This window comes from Manacus vitellinus, unplaced genomic scaffold, assembly GCF_001715985.3.
Source record: "Manacus vitellinus isolate BGI_N305 unplaced genomic scaffold, ASM171598v3 scaffold_126_pilon, whole genome shotgun sequence".
Taxonomy (NCBI): domain Eukaryota; kingdom Metazoa; phylum Chordata; class Aves; order Passeriformes; family Pipridae; genus Manacus; species Manacus vitellinus.
This window is the reverse complement of record NW_021938932.1, coordinates 10,726-26,635: the sequence shown is the minus strand read 5'-3', so window position 1 is coordinate 26,635 and position 15,910 is coordinate 10,726. Positions and strand designations below refer to the sequence as shown.

The 15,910-nt window shown below is 38.6% G+C and overlaps 1 protein-coding gene across 1 annotated transcript in view; it reads right to left on the bottom strand.

Annotated features, from left to right (window-relative positions):
- TFPI (tissue factor pathway inhibitor) overlaps positions 1-15,531 on the bottom strand; it is a 33,046-nt gene extending 17,515 nt beyond the window's left edge. Inside the window, exons 1-2 of the mRNA XM_008919347.3 lie at positions 15,393-15,531; positions 5,370-5,489 (exon numbers count right to left, since the gene is read on the bottom strand). Coding sequence (XP_008917595.3) covers positions 5,370-5,484 — 115 coding nt within the window. The 5' untranslated portion in view covers positions 5,485-5,489; positions 15,393-15,531. The remainder of the gene's footprint in view (positions 1-5,369; positions 5,490-15,392) is intronic.
- Between the last annotated feature and the right edge of the window lie 379 nt (positions 15,532-15,910).

Sequence of the window (15,910 nt, the reverse complement as noted above, 5' to 3'; positions counted from 1 at the left end):
CGGGTGGCGGCTTAGTCACAAGAGCTAGCGGGCAACTCCGAACGACAAACACGGAGGGAAAAACCTGGTAGCTCTGAAAACACAGTGACAACCACGGCAGAAAGGATTCCTTGTGCTCTCTCCCGTGCACTTTTGACAGTGAACATCGCTCAGGAAGGCACAGCGTGAGTCGAACAGAGCCCTGCAGAGGGCATCGCTCCCCCGTCGGATGGTGCTGGACCGGGACACAAACCCAGCCCGCAGCACCGAAAGGTCATCACACTGTATTTTTCCTTTGACCTCGCTGTTCTTGCATCACAGCTTTCAAGAGCTAAGCAGACAAGTAGAACGTTAAGGGGAAACAGAACTCTGTGTTACCAAATCGTGTCATTTCTGTGTCTTCCAAATATCTTGTTAGGTGAGGGAATGTTTTGTAATATTTGTCATATGTATCGTGAAAAACACCAGCCAGATTTTACACTGTCAATGTCTATAAGGAAATTCTGATTAACAACTGAGTTGCTGGTGCTTCTCCCTTACAAATATATGGTTAAAATTTTTTTCCTGTTTTGCTTTTCTGATGAACTGTTTTGCCCTGGAGGATTTTGAAAGCTCCACAGAGCTGGTGTCATTGCCATAGCAGCCAGAAGAACAGACCTGAATTTTTTCATTCATTCATTCTCCCACAGTTAATTAGAATATTGATATCTCTTAACACGTGTCAACACACCTAACAGTGGCCAAGGAAACAGGAGACAAAACAAAGGGTGAGGACAAGAGTTTCCATGATTATTGCACAGCCCCCTACTATTACTAGGTTAACTTTCCAGTTTTAATTAAAAGAATCCATAAAAATCAGGCTTTATGACTTGGTAAAAAGAAAACCCACAGAGCTAAAACATTGTTTTGCTACTTCCTAAGGCCTTCCCTCTGCAGTCACAGGGACACTGTTAACCACTGTCAGATGTACTGACATCTGCTGCGAGCGTAATGACCAGCTGTGTCACACTTTTTGGCAACTGGACATTTATTTTCTTAAGAACGCTAGAAAGTTGCCATAGTTTGACTAAAATCTGTACCCTGTGAAACCCCCAGGGGCCAAACCCTCCAACTTTAGGCAGTAACCAAGTGACTGAAGAAAGAAGTCTCCGAGGGGTTTGTCGGAACTGAATCATTCCTGTGTCTGGGAACAGTGAAGGAATTCTTCCCCATTATTTTACACCTGGGAACACTTAACTCGCACAGATGACAGAAAAGGAGCTTTTCTTCTCATATTAGAGCAGCAGATGAGAAGGCAAGCAGGAGGGTTTGACCAGTAGACCTGCATAGGCACAAATGTGCCTGTACTCATTTTACACGTGGAATATAGCTCAAGAAAACTAATTCTTAGCATAAGGCCCCATCCTCTGCTCTTGAACACTGGAACAAATTGTTACTACTACATTTTAGGTCTTGTGTGAAGAGCACAGGATGTGACATTTAGAGAAGATGTCTGTCAGGAAGGCCAGTGAATGTTCTTCAGCAGAAACATAGGAAGTTTGAACTTAAAGGAACGTTAACAGTTTCTTACCCAAGTGAAGTAAAATTCCCAGCAACCTGAAGCTGTCAGTTCCAAGATTTCATTACCCTTCTTGCAAGACAGGCCCTCTTTGTAATGTACCACCTAAATACTCTTATATATTAAATAATATTTTGCTTCCTTTATGCATAGACAGAATAATTTGAAACCATATATATATATACACATAGAAAATCAATTTGATTTTCTAATCTTGCAATTCAAGGCTGCTGCAGGAGTGAAGGTGGCCTCCTGCACTCTCAACCTTTAATTTGGGCCCTCCAGGTTTGGCTCCTGCCCAGGCTGCTTGAAGCCTTCATGGTGCAGCAGCTTCCTTGCACTCACTGCACCACTTCAGCAGCCCACCTCTGGTCTACTTTCTGTCTTTTGGAAGCCTTTTGCCTCCTCTTAATTATCTCCATACTAAATAAACTCATTTCTTCCAAACTTTTTATTGGCCTTGCTTTCTAATCCTTTTATAATTCTTATTTGGATCTTTCCTATTAGTTGGATTACTGTTTAAGTGTGCTGTCCAGAGCTGATCATAACCTAAGGCATTACCAGTGGCAAATAGAGTGGAATAATTACTCTTGGATTTTGTTGGTTTTGGGGGTTTTTTTTCTTAATACAAGACAAAAATCACTTGCCTCTTTTTTTTTTTAAACAACATTGCATTACTTTTGCAATGCTCTGCAACTTCCATTTGCTCTCCAGCAAATATAACCTTGTTATACAGGTACTTCCACAGTTATTTTCCACCCTATATTTATGAATGTGTTGATTCTCCTTTGTGAGTATAGCACTTTGTGTTTGTCATTTAAAAAAAAAAAGTTAATTTAGCTTTCCACACTGGATATGACCCTGTTGGATATTTATTACTCATCCAATTCAGGCATCTGGTTCAAATAAATTTAGGAAAGTTATATAATATGTTAAATAATTGTTACAGCTGATGCTCATTGTCACCCTAAAGTTATTATTTACCATGCTAAAATTAAACTAAAGCAAAGCAAAACCTCCTCTCCCCTTTCTTTCCCCCCCATCCCCCTTGATTTTTTTATTAGGAAGCAGAAGTGGTGAATTAATGCCTCTAATCCTCTGACATTGATACAAGTGAAAACAATAGCTCACCCCCTGGCTGTAGGCACAACAAAAGACTTTAATTTGACTTTTGGTTTCGTAAGGATAATCTGCAGGGCTGCTTGTTAAAAAGACCCCCTTTTAATTAAAAAATGAACTGATTCCCATCCTGAACCTGCAGCACAATAAAAGTGATGGACAAGAGTGCTATGGTGGAGTTGCTTCTCAGGACAGAACTATATAAATCAAGAAAACAAAGGTCAGGAATATTTCTGACTTTATCTTATGGAAAATACTCTGTGTTTCAGTTTGCTTAGGTTGTGTGTTCTCAACCTTACAGGAGTTTCCGTGGTTATCCTTAATTATAAATTGCTGTCATCTTCCCAGCCTTTTCTTGGAAATGTCTCCCTTTGATAAGTGGTATCAATACTGAGCACCTTGCCACTGATGAGGAGCTTTTCTCTCCATCTTTGTCAATTTGACAGCTTCCCACCCACACACTGTTCCCTGTTCCCCACACTTTTAAGCAGGCACATTTATTCTTGGCAAACTTTCCCATACGAACAAAAAGCACATTCAGTTTGGGAGTCGTTTTCTGCCGACCACATAAGGTATTAATGAACAGTATACATAAACTAGTTCTCTTTATACCATTCAGTTTTTGTTATTACCCTTATTTGTTGGTGGAAAAATCCCTGGTTTTGCTGGAAGAGAATGAGTTAATAATACTTTTTTATCCCATTGGATTTGACTTGCAATCTTAATTATTACTGTAATTTAAATAGACAAAACCCCCCCACCTCTTAAATTCACAAAGCACTTTCACTCAATGTGATCCAAAAGCACAAAATTACAAATAATGGATGAACATAACTTATGCTACCCTTTAATACCTGAAATTTAGGAAATGCTAGGGTAAAATGTGTCATTGCTTTGTAACCATCTAACTTCAAAACTAAATGTTATCAATGAAATTGCAAGATTTATACATTTAAATTCACTGAGCCCAGAATTTAAATCTTGAGAAACCACAAATATCACTTTAATTAGCAACAACCTAAACATTTTATGGAAACAGACTACTGTGAAAATATTTTGTAAACACTGCAACTGAGTCTTCAGCAGTGACTAAAACAGTATCCTAGATTAATTTCTAATAATTACATTTGATTGTTTTTTACTTTTGAATTAGAGCCCAAAAGTTCAACTGCTTGTCATATTAAATCAGTTACTGGTCACATAATCTTAAAGGATTGGTTGCAAAACAATCAGTGAAAAGAATAATGCCCAGTACAATGACTATTTCATTTCCTTGGGATTATTTTCTTATTGTCTTTTATGAATGAAGTAAATAGAGGGAAAAAAAATCTAAGGCAGCAGATTTCTTGTTCTGGTGCCAAAGTGTGCAAGGCAATTTGGACATTATGAACAGCAAGCTTAGGCTAAGGATTTATATAAGACTTAGAGTTGCAGGGCAAGGATAAATATGACTTTAGCCTCAAACAGGAAGGGCATTTGTGCACTTCAGGGTGAAGAGGAAACAAATTTATGTTGCATGAATAAGTTTTTACTACACAACCACGCTAAGCTTAGGCTTAATGCACATATTTTAAATTGTAGTGACTAACTGTGACATGGTCCTAAAGCACTAGTTTTGTACTAGCTTAGCATAGCCATGACTGTGCACAATTAATGTTTCCATCTCAAAGAACGCTGCTGCAAAAGTCTGACAAAGAGAAGTGATTTGGATGGAGATAGGACAAAATATGGGCAGATTAGGTAGAGAACCAACATAAAGAAAAGGTTCAAAATCGGACAGGTCAAACAGAAGTTTCCACTTCATAGTTCTTGATAGAGAGAACATAGTTCTCTTAAAGAAGGGATCACAATTTAAAATCATTTTCTAAAGGAAAAATGAATATTTTAGTTATTCTTGTAATAATTTAGTGTATTTTTCCTTCATCTGCTTTCTCAAATTTGTTTGGGAGGAAATGAAAATACCCTTCCCAATGATATCCAGTACAGAATTCTGATCCATCTTGGTTAACTTCAATGAAGTAAACAAAGATCTTACAACGGTGAGAGTCCAAGAACCTCCCCAGTTCTAACAGTCACACTTTTTTTCTTAACAAAAATCCCTAGCTGGTGAGTTTTTAATCACAGAATTATAGAATATCCACCGTTGGAAGGGATTAACAAGGATTGAGTCCAACTCCTTTATTTATCCAGTGATATCAAATCACTTGGGGTTATACAGAGACCTTCTTCAGGGCCCAGAAAAACAACCAGGATAGTAATTGCATCATTTTGAGACCAAACTTTGCACATTAACTGTGTCTCAGGAGAGCTGTGCACGGGACAGCAATCTGCAATGTCATCCATCATATTTCTGCTCCTTTTGTGTGGGGGGATAAAACCTGGGTTTGCCAGCTCTATGTTCTTTTCCCTAAACAATGAGCTTTTCCTTGATCCTAAAGCAGAGCTTTAAGGGAATTATCTTGATATCTAACCCAATGTTTGGTTAGGATTAGGAGTTCCAAAAAGCTTGGGAAACAGAAGCCTTCATAGAAGGCTTAACACACAATTCTGCACATCTCTCTCCTGGTTAGGAACCAGCCCGTTTTTAGCTTAGCCTCAATTTCAAAAATTTCCCAAAAAAGTTCTCCAGTGCAGAATTACATCTACAGAGCATTTTAACCCAGTGGGCTTTGTTGCTCGAGATAGTTGGAGGTGTTTTGCAGCAATCTCTTACCCACAACATGCTCTTCTTCACTCCCCTCCGACCCGGTAGCTGCACACCCGGCCACACAGCAGAACAGCAACATAAAGGCTGAAGGTGAGGAACATCCCTTCTTCCTTCCTTTCATCTTCCCTGTATATATAGAAGAAAAGGTACACTTCAGTCAAATTCCTTGCAAAAGTCACGAGGGGGATAGCGCTGCCCTGGGGGGAGATACACAGCCTGGGAGCTTTGGGAATAATGGGAGCTATAAAATCATATTGGAGGCACAGTGAAAAACAAGACGAGGTTCATAGTTGTGCTCAGCAGATTGCAGGTCTCCTATCCCATCTCCAGCACGGATTAGAGGCATTGCTATTACTTTTATAAATCACCTCCTAGAACACATAATGATATAAAACGTAACACTTGGCACTTTTATTGTCCTGATCAGTTTTACACAATGTATGGTTGGTTGTCAAGTCAAATCCTTCCAAATAAGTTTTTCCTCCACCTGAAAAACTTAGAGCCACTGCCACAAACACAGGATTCTATTTTTAACAAGCATTTAATTGATTTATAATCACGCACCTTGCATTTCACAGGAGTCACTGAACATTTTGCAACATGGGCTTCAATGCTCTAAGAAGTATTTTGTCCCTTGTGGATCCCTTTAATATTGGGTACCTCACTTAAGTGCAGAGCTGTTATTTTTCACATCTTCATCAGTGCAACCATCCCCACAAAGAGAACACTTTGATCCCATGGCAGCTGGCACGTTCAGGTTGCCAAAGATGAGGTGATGCAAGCACTTATGAAATTATCTCTGGAAAACTTTGGCTTTAACTTTTTTAGAAATACAGATTTTCCAACTCACTGAAAGTAGTTCCTTAAGGATCTCAGAATCCTAATTAGAGGATAAGTTAAATACCTTCTTTGCTCCCAACAGATGGATTTCCTGTAGATATCCTCTTCTCTTAAAGTACAATACTAAATTTTTTTTGCTAAGTTAATTAAGTTAGTAAAAACTAAAGCTCTAAGAAATGGGAAGCTCCTTACATTCAGACACTGTTCAGTGTTTAAGTTTACATGTCTGTGAAGACAGCAAATCTTCACCAATGAAAGCAAGAATTTTCATTTGTCTCTGGGAAACTTACCCGTTTTTCCCTCTTGGATACTTTTCATTTGTCTCCCAACTTGCAGCATATGTAGGAGAAAAGAAATGCATTCTTAAAAATAACTCTTGGTGAAATTACAGACCAGACCATGAACGACACTAATTATTTGGATAATTTTTTAAATTGACACTTCCCTTCAGAAGGCTTCAGTACATCATGTGGTGAAAAACACTGAGAGAGGTCTTCATTCTTTTTTTTTCCTTTTTTTTTGGCTTTATGTAAAGGAACAGAATTTTGGGATCAATAGAATTTCTCTTTTAGTCAGAAAATACGACAGTGTTAACTTCATCATAATCTTTTCCTGTCAAAATCAACGAAAGAATGTGTGTCTTTCATTCCTTCTAAGCTCAATTATTAAGCTTAATTTCTACATGAACAAATAAAATGCTTTATCCACATACAGTTTCTGAAATATTATGTCAACAGAAAATATGTGCAAGTGCCACGATTACTCATTTTCAGCTATTAATCAAATAAATAGAAGTAGCATCTTTATTCATGATTCTAACCAGAAATTCAGTTTTAAGCTCCTTTACATGTAAAGCTTTGTGGTACATGACTTTGGAAGAATTTTCCATTTTTATCCAAGGGTTAGAGAAAACCTTCCAGCAAATCTTTTTATTCACTGCTGATAAAAGGTCCAGTCATACTTTAAAAAGAAAGTAACTGTACAAGGTAACCTGAAGTTATCTAAGACTGTCTTTATGATTTGAGAGATTTCTGAGTTGTGAAGTTAGTTTGACATCAACTAAAATAAAAATAAAAATAAATCCACAACTAAGAAAAATGTCATGGGGAGAAATACTACGTAAAAAATTTCTAACAACTGAACAAGTACTTAGAATTACAATGTAAATAAAGGTGGTGATAGTTTGACATCATCTAGGCTCAATGAAAACAGAAATATCATCAAATTCTCAGGTTTAATGCTTAGATATACAGTAATAACTTCCAAACTTTGTGTGGCTCCTGTGAGTTCACTGGAATAAAAAATTATCAAATACACTTTGAGTTTTAGTGTTTGAAATGACAAGGGCAATTTTCTAGCACGTTGTTTTCCTTAGAAGTAATCACTGGCACAATTGTGGCACTTCATAAAGAAACTTGTAAATTATCCACAACCTCAGCTGCCCATGGATTAATTCCAAGTTTGTCCCTTTTGGCCTCTCATTGAGTTTTTCCAAACATGGCATCAAAACTCTCACCATTTCAGCAAAATCTGATTTGAATTTGGTTTTTTTATTACTCAAATTGAGGCTTTGGTTCTTTCTTCTGGGAATCTCCAGAATGTAGATTTAGATTGCAAAATTTAGGAATCAGTTTTTAGTTCATCTTCCCATAATCTCAAAAGCTGGTTCCCAGGCAGAAGAAAAAAAAAAAATCAATCAGCCAGAAATGGAAATCCTCAATAAGTTCCTATTTTTTTCATTTAAAAGTAGAATTTTGCACATCCTGAGTTGCCATATATAATTGTCACCGTGTGATTACGAGGATAAATTACTGCATTTGGACAGAAAACAAAAATCTTCCAAGGGTATAGTGTTCCTATTCTTCCACTCAGCTCCCACATTTCTCTAAAAAGAAAGAGTGCCTTGTCAAAAGCAGGGCATATCCTGATGTTTGGGCAAGTTCCAAGAGGAAAAATGTGGGCTATACAACTGCATATCTGCCTCACTGCAAAGTCTGCTGACCAAACCCCATCTCCTTTATCTTTTTTCTAACCTTCCCAGAAGGTCAAACATTCCCAGGACATTGTGTCAGGTGTGGGTGGAGGTGGGATGAGTGGGGTAAAGGTTTGGGTAATAAAACTCTTAAATCCTTCTGTAGTTGAATTCTTTCTTATGATCCCTACAGGAAGATTTAAAATCCAAGATCAAAGTGAATTTGGCATTGCTTTTTCAATTAAAAACCTAAATCCTCTAGGAAAAAAAAAAACAAACAAGTTTTTTGCCTGGATGTTCAGCTGCCCTGTAACAGAACTTTAAAGCTGTAAACCTCTTATGATATCGATATAACTTTCCTTTTTAAGGCATTCTGTTTTTTTCATTGTATTTGTATGGAAAGCACAATTCAAATACTTCATCTACAATATGTGATGGAGTAAAATATCAGGAGCACACATCTGTGAAGGGAAACTTTTCAAGTTCAAATAATTCACGTTAAATGATTATTTGAGCCAAATTCTGAAGATTCTGAGAGTAAATAGTAGCCCCTTCCTCCAGAAGGGTTCTAGCTTAGGATAGTCAGGAATCAGTCCAGTTTTAACCCTAGCTTTTCTCTACACCATAGTGTCATTAATGCATATTTCATGAAGACAATTCCTTAAGAACTGGCACTCCACTGCTCCCAAATCACCTCCCTTTTAATGAGGCATTTTTATATCTGTAATGGACAACGACGTTACTTGACAAAGGAGGTCAACAAAGGTAATAATTGGCCCCAATTTTTTTCCTGATTTAATTAACTACTGTTATTTCTAAATCATACAACTGGTTTCCCTCAGGCTGAAATATAGGTAGAGCAGGCAGACCATAAGCAATCAAGGAACCTTCCAGAAACAGATCCTGATTACCTGGTCTTATAATGAGGACTTTTTTATCCTGACACCTCAACATGGAAATAAAAGGAAGCTCTCAAGAGTTTTTTTGCTGAAGGCAGAAAAGTACAAAACTTGGTGTCTTCTCCATGCAGTTTGGAGACAGACTTTTTATGTGTGTGTATATATATATATATACACCTATGTACATATTATTTTTTTTACCTAGTAGTCTCTTCAACACCAATTTCTATAGTTACCTGACTGCTTAGATGCAAACAATTTTTTCAGTGTCATTTATCTCTAACTGGCTAACTGGAAAAAGCAAAACAAAAGCCAGCATTTCCCGCAGTGGCCAAAAAAAGATATTCCTAGAAAATGGCATAAAGTGACACTGTAATGTCTGTAAAAGTGACTCATTCACGCTGACAGTCCAGGAAGTGGAAACACAGACAGACACAAAAATTTAAAATAAAAAAAAGGAAAAGAAAAAAAAAAGAAAAAGTAAAGTATATAACTGAATAAAGGAATTAATAGCAGGAGATAGGATGTGCATAGTGAGAGGTCGAATTTAGCACAGCCTAAAACTAAGGATTAAAAGGTCTAATTAGACAGGATTGTAACACCTCTGATATAAAAGCAGACTTTTTTCAGCCCACTATGCTTCAGAGGCATTATATTTGCCCTATTATATCTTGTACCATCTACTAGGACTTGTGTGACAGATTTAATTAGACCCATCTACAGCATTGTCTCCCAGCTGGCAGAGTCAGTCTGTTCCCTTGAGCAGGGTTTTATTCCATGTGCTGTTTTGCAATGTCATGTTTTTCATTTCCTCTGCAGGAAATATGAAGAATGAATCGAGCATGAATTCCATCCCCTCTGCTCTGAGGTAAAGGGAGCAGAGAATGATGACACCTGCCCCAGCTTTGCAAGTCCCAGAGTCAGTGCTGGGCTGTCAATTAAACTGATTTCCACCAGAAAGGATTTCCACCACTGGAGCCTTGCACTGTCACAGCAACTCAAGAACTTGGATTCATCCAGGAACTTCAAATTTGCTTCTTGTTATGAAAGACAATGTTGGTTGGTTGCCTACCTTTCATCAAGGAAGCATAAATGCTTTCATCAAGTAACATAAATGCTTTGCTGCTGCTGCTGCACTATTCCAGCCTCTTAAATTCCCAAGTGAAAACCGGGAAGTAAAGGGAAAATTTAAAAAAAAACAGATTTCTTCATTGGCTTTTATGCTGAAAAGTTGTATGACCTGGTGTCACTGTTTCAGATTTAAACTCCAATTTCGGTCCTGCTTTTATTAAAGTTGAAAATGCTGCTTTTCAACCACACCTGACAAATGACTTGAAAAGGAAACCTTGTTATGTTTTGAAATGAAAACGAAAATAAATAAATTCATAAGCCTACCACAAGAGTTTCCTTCTTTTTTTCACATGCCTTTAGACCTCTCTTGCCTTTTCATTCTCCTTTGTCAACTCCTTTCACTCACGTTTTTAAAGTGTTTTCCATTTTCCCAGCCTAGCTCCAGAACCTATTTATTCCTTCTCCTAGTCAGCTCACACCTGGCACCAGGTACTTTTGCCATCCTGTCTCCACTCCACTCCTCTCATGACACAGGTCCAGGCCTTCACTTCTTTCTCCCTTGAGTTCTCCTTTACTCACCCAGCTCAGTCAGGCCTCCCATCCACCATATCCATCCCCCAAGACCTGGGAAGTGGATATATTCTGGGAGGCAGAGCTATAGTGAGATTACACCTTGGCAACAGAAGCCTGCAAGCAATTTTCCTGACTCCCTGGTCGTGATGCAACAGCCCCAGTGAATTATAAACTCTGAAATTAAGACTGATCTATTAAATAGCTTCACTTTTCACAGGAACACCGGATTTGTCCGAGTCAAATCCCATAACTAGCCCCTTTTCAGTGTGATACACCTTTCAATGGGGAAGAGAAGTATTTTGCTCCTGCCAAAATATCTTTGCCTGTGTACTAAAGCAAATTGCTGGGTTACATAATTTCGTAAATCTTGAAAAACGAAACGACAAAACCATGACACTCAACCCTGTACCTGTTTGTAGCAAAGACACTGGTGATCTAATCCTGTTTTCAAACAGGGAATGCCTTCAGCAGCCTAATAGCCCCTCCCAGAGCATAAAATCCACTAACAAAACAAACAAGCAGCAATTTTAGTTACATATTAGCTTTATGAATTCTCTAGCCTGTTTGTTTGTCTTTTTTTTTTTTTTTAGCAGTTTGGACTGGAAGACTACTGTGTATATTCAAATCTCAGCTGTGCTTATTGATAAATAGACATGTATTTAGAGGTCAATTATCTTATCACGACCTACTTTTCTAATGAAGAGAGTAATTTCAGTGTTGTATATTTGTTAACCCAGCTGAGTGTAATTTCCCATTGCTCACACAATAGAAATACTATTCCCTTTCACTGAAGTGAAGCTGTCAGATATTGAAAATATAACAGGCAGGCACAGGAAGAAGCTACCAGCCTCATCCTGTGACTGATTCTGGCCATACCCATTGACCTTTTGTAACTTCATCATCACAGAGATCACATTTTGTACACATACCAAAGTCCAAACTACAAGTTTCCTTGCTCTGTCAAGCAAGCTGAGCTCATTTGGTCTCTCTTTCCAGCTGGAGATGCTGCAGACACTTTTACTGCCATGGATGAGCTTTGGATCATCCCACAGGTTAGAAATGCTGAAAATGCCTTCCATGGTAACACCCCCACATTCAGACTGCCCTAGATGTCACCCTACAGTCACTTAAAAAGAAGATAAAATAACACTGCCATAGAAAAGAAGGGTCATATTCCCTTCCTCTCCCACCATAGTACAGATCAGGTGGTTTATTTTGGTGGCAGTGCCATCTTCTGTGGACTTAGAGTGTTCATCCAATGACTCTCACAGCACAGAAAATATCAGCCTCATCTTTCCACACTGACTTTTCTCTGACTGATGAAAGCAAAATCATTGTCCAACACCTCATTATGTTAGAGACTCTACAAGTACAAAGGGAAAAGATTGCTTCTCAAAGCAGAAAATGTTCACAGAATATGCCAGGACACTTCAGCAGACTTTTCTTGGAGTTCACAAAACCAGTACCAGCTAAGTACTTCCTTTATGTAATATTTGTATTTCCAACTGGTTTGCTGCAGTTGGTCTTTTCAGGATAGTTATTTTAAAACTGGTTCTTTTGGAATGTTCTGTTTTCTGAAGGAAGGTTTTACTTTCTTGTGTTCAATCCATAGCCCGGGGCAATGCACCCGAATGCCCACTTCTAATTTTTCACTAAACAGTAAATCGAATTACCCAGCTAATTTCAGAGGTATACTCAGGTAGGAAAGCCACACACCAGCAAGGAGGGCAACAGTATTAAAGAAGGCCAATGAACAGCTGTATTAACAGCCAGAGGAAATAATTAAGAAATCGAACAAAGGAGTTGTGAGAGAAAATTTAAAGGACTGAAACCAAGTCTATTTTGCTGTTAAACAACTATGAGAGGAAAGGAATTATACAATTCCCCATATGGTTTTGCTTCATTCTGTCCCCAGGGGAACTCTGTCCCTATTGTAAAGCTAAACAAGTTTCATAAGAGAAACACACAGAAGAAGGTATTTCATCCCTGTTTTTAAGTCAGTTCTCCCTAGTTTCAGTGTAAAGAAAAGCTTTAGATATGAAGATGCCATCAGCCTCTCCTAGTCTTAGAGAGAAAATAGGATTGTTCACAACGTAGCCCAAACAAAGGACAGTAGTAAGTACTAGAATTTGACAGATTTTAAACACTTTGCTCCAAAACTGTTAGATGTGAGAGTCATGTAATTCTCTAGTTCTACTGGTTTCTTTTTTTTTAATTTAAATTTTTTTTGTTCCTCCTATGCATATGCTCTCAGTCCCTCTGGCAGATGTTCTCAGAAAGTACTGAACCAACAAAATCATGGCAGTCACAAAGCACTGCCAGCAGTCACCAGTTTATTTTAAAATGCAAAAGAAAATCATTGCCAGAATCACCCTTTTAAAGTAAATCAAGATGTTACAGCATCTTCCCAGAATGTGAGAGATGTTGTCAATAACTTTTTTTTCAGTGGTGATTTAATATTCATGTTTCCAGAAACAATCCTAATCCCACTGATATACCAGTGAGAGCAATCTATGTTTTCTGCCCTAAAAGTAATCCAGGACCCACAGAATCAGAACAGCATAAAAGATATCAGTTTTCCTGAACTGGAGAACACCTGGGTGCTCCTATCTGCTCCTGTTCAGGCACTCAACTTGGAAGGGTTGAGACACACAGAAACAGTCCTTGAAGCCAGAACTGGAGTCCAGTAATTCTCCTTCTCTAATGGGGTCTGGTCTAGCTGGACATGGGATTTCAGACTCACCAAAGGCTCTGGGCATGGTCACTGAAAGCCTGAGAGGAAGCTTGTTCTTTTACACCTTTGCTTGGTTTCCTAGACCACTTTGTCTCCAATCTCTTAAAATTTCCTCTTTGACAGAAAATCTGCCTCGTTTTTAACACTGTCTCTCACTGCCCTTTAGCTCTGACACTGAAACCCTAAAAATAGATACTAAAGATTTATGAGTTTTTATCATTAAACTCTCAAAATTACTCTGCAGTGAGATTAAGGAAAACTCAATGGCATTAATTGTTCTATCTGTCCTGAGTCAATAACATAAAACTGTAATTTACAGTTATTCTGCATTTAGAATATTAACTAGGTGAGTAACAATTGAGTGTTCATGAGCAATATTAGTAAATGTGGGCACTGCACTAAAAGGATAAATGCACTTTAAAGGTCATGGAACTGCACCAGACAAATGTATCAAAACTCAAAATTACAAACTATGAAATCCACAATGTAAGGCTGAACATAAAGGATACTGAAAGTCAATTTAAAACACACTTGGAGACTCGCCAGCATAAAAGTCACAAAATTTTCAAATAAATGGATTTATCAAGCAGTTGTTCACATGGCTGCTTTTTAATTAACCCTTTCAACGTAGGACATTATTTGACAGGAGAAAAGGCCAGAGCAGGATGTGTTTTAATCATCTTGACCTCCTCAGCATGGTTCTGTGTACATTACACACAAAGGAAACTTGATTATAAGCCTCAAATTCAGCTTAAAGAATAATGCAGAGGAATTTATTGCGGATATAGATATTTGCTGCCTTCCCTGACAGTCATAAACTCCCTCCTAGCAGAATTAAATGGTGAGCAGAAGGTTACAAAGAGAAAAGGCTAACAGTTTTTCCCAAGCCTCCAGCACGCCTTTGCTGTCCCTATCTGTACTGACAGCTGCACTTCCTGCCTCTGCCTCTATCCATAAGACATTCAGGAAGGAAGGTTTGTATCTTTACACGTTTCCCATGAAAGGACTTTGGTGACTAATGCCTGGAGTACTGAGTCACACTGACCGTTCCCATCCACGCTCCCCCCATCCAAATTGTTATTGTTCTCCCTGCTCCACTTTTCCCATTATCACAGGCCTTTTCCTCATTTAAATTGTATTTATAGCTTCTAACATGCCAGCAAAGTTTAGCAATATTTTTATTTTAAATGTGAGTATCACTGTGTTGCTTTGCACAGTTCCTAGAAATGAAGTCTATGTCACTTCTGCCAAGTAAAATATTACAAAAGTCACCAACAATATTCTTTTGGGGGGTGGGGGGTGGTGTGTTTGTTACACTGACACCACTGTAAGACTCATTTACTACCCTCGTTGTTTAAGGGCTTTTAGTTTCTTGAGAATTCCAATATACATTGTGAGTGAAATTGGCTTATGTGTCATCAGCTTAATTTGATTCTCCTAAAATGTTCTTGTACTTCTCCTAAAATATTAATTGCTTCAGATGTTACGTGCCCTACAAGGATTTGAAACAGCCTGACAGACCACCCTGCTGAATAAAGCCTCCCTTAGAGCTACTGCAGTGGAGAAATTGCTTTAGAAAAACAAGAGTTTTTCTTCAAACTCGAGCTATTGATCAGAGTTAACTTATTCACCTTTAGGAGAGCTTCCTTTAAAAGAACTCTCTTGGAGCTCGAAATACCCCAGTCTGAGATTCTGGCAACCAAATACTAGTTGTATTATTAATCATAAAAGTTATTCATTGTCCTATGCTGTTTCAAATTTACAGAGGGAAAAAAAAGCCTCCCCTTTTGCAGCACTCATTGTTGGACTTTGAATCCAGACATCTGAGTCCTGAATCTACCACATTCTAAAGAAAACACACCAGTAGATACTGCTTTCTGCCGGCTAAAGAAGAAAAGGATAACTCCTTTAAAACCGAAAGTCTCTCACAAAGTACTCACCGAACTCCTAGCAACAGTTCTTGAAGAAAGAAGGAATTCCTGAATCAGAGCTGCATGTGATCCTCCCCTACTAATTCACGCCGAAGGGGTGTGGTGTAAAGCTACAAAGGCAGAATTGCAACCTGATCTTCCTCGAGCGGGGATCGCTGGGCTCGGGGCTGCTCTGGCTTCTCGCAGAGCACATGGGCTCGCTCTGGGTGAAAGTCAGAGATCTGCTGCAGCGGCAGGAACGCTTCCTGTGTAAGAGTTTTCTCGTCTGCCCGCAGTTCAGAGCAACCGAGTTCTAAACAGCGCCAGCTAAAGCGGGCTGCGCCTTTAAAGAATAGAGTTGTGCAGGATCATCTGTGCATTTGTGCCTTGTGGGCTCTGATAGGGCTCACTAGGATGGTGTATTCATTGTCTACTTAAGAGAGATACAGGGTGGTGCACTGTTGTTTTTCATCTGTTTGCTTTTTAAACGAAGCCTTGGTATTTACCCTGCATCCATCACAGTGTTTGGAGCTGCTGTGCCCCCAGCT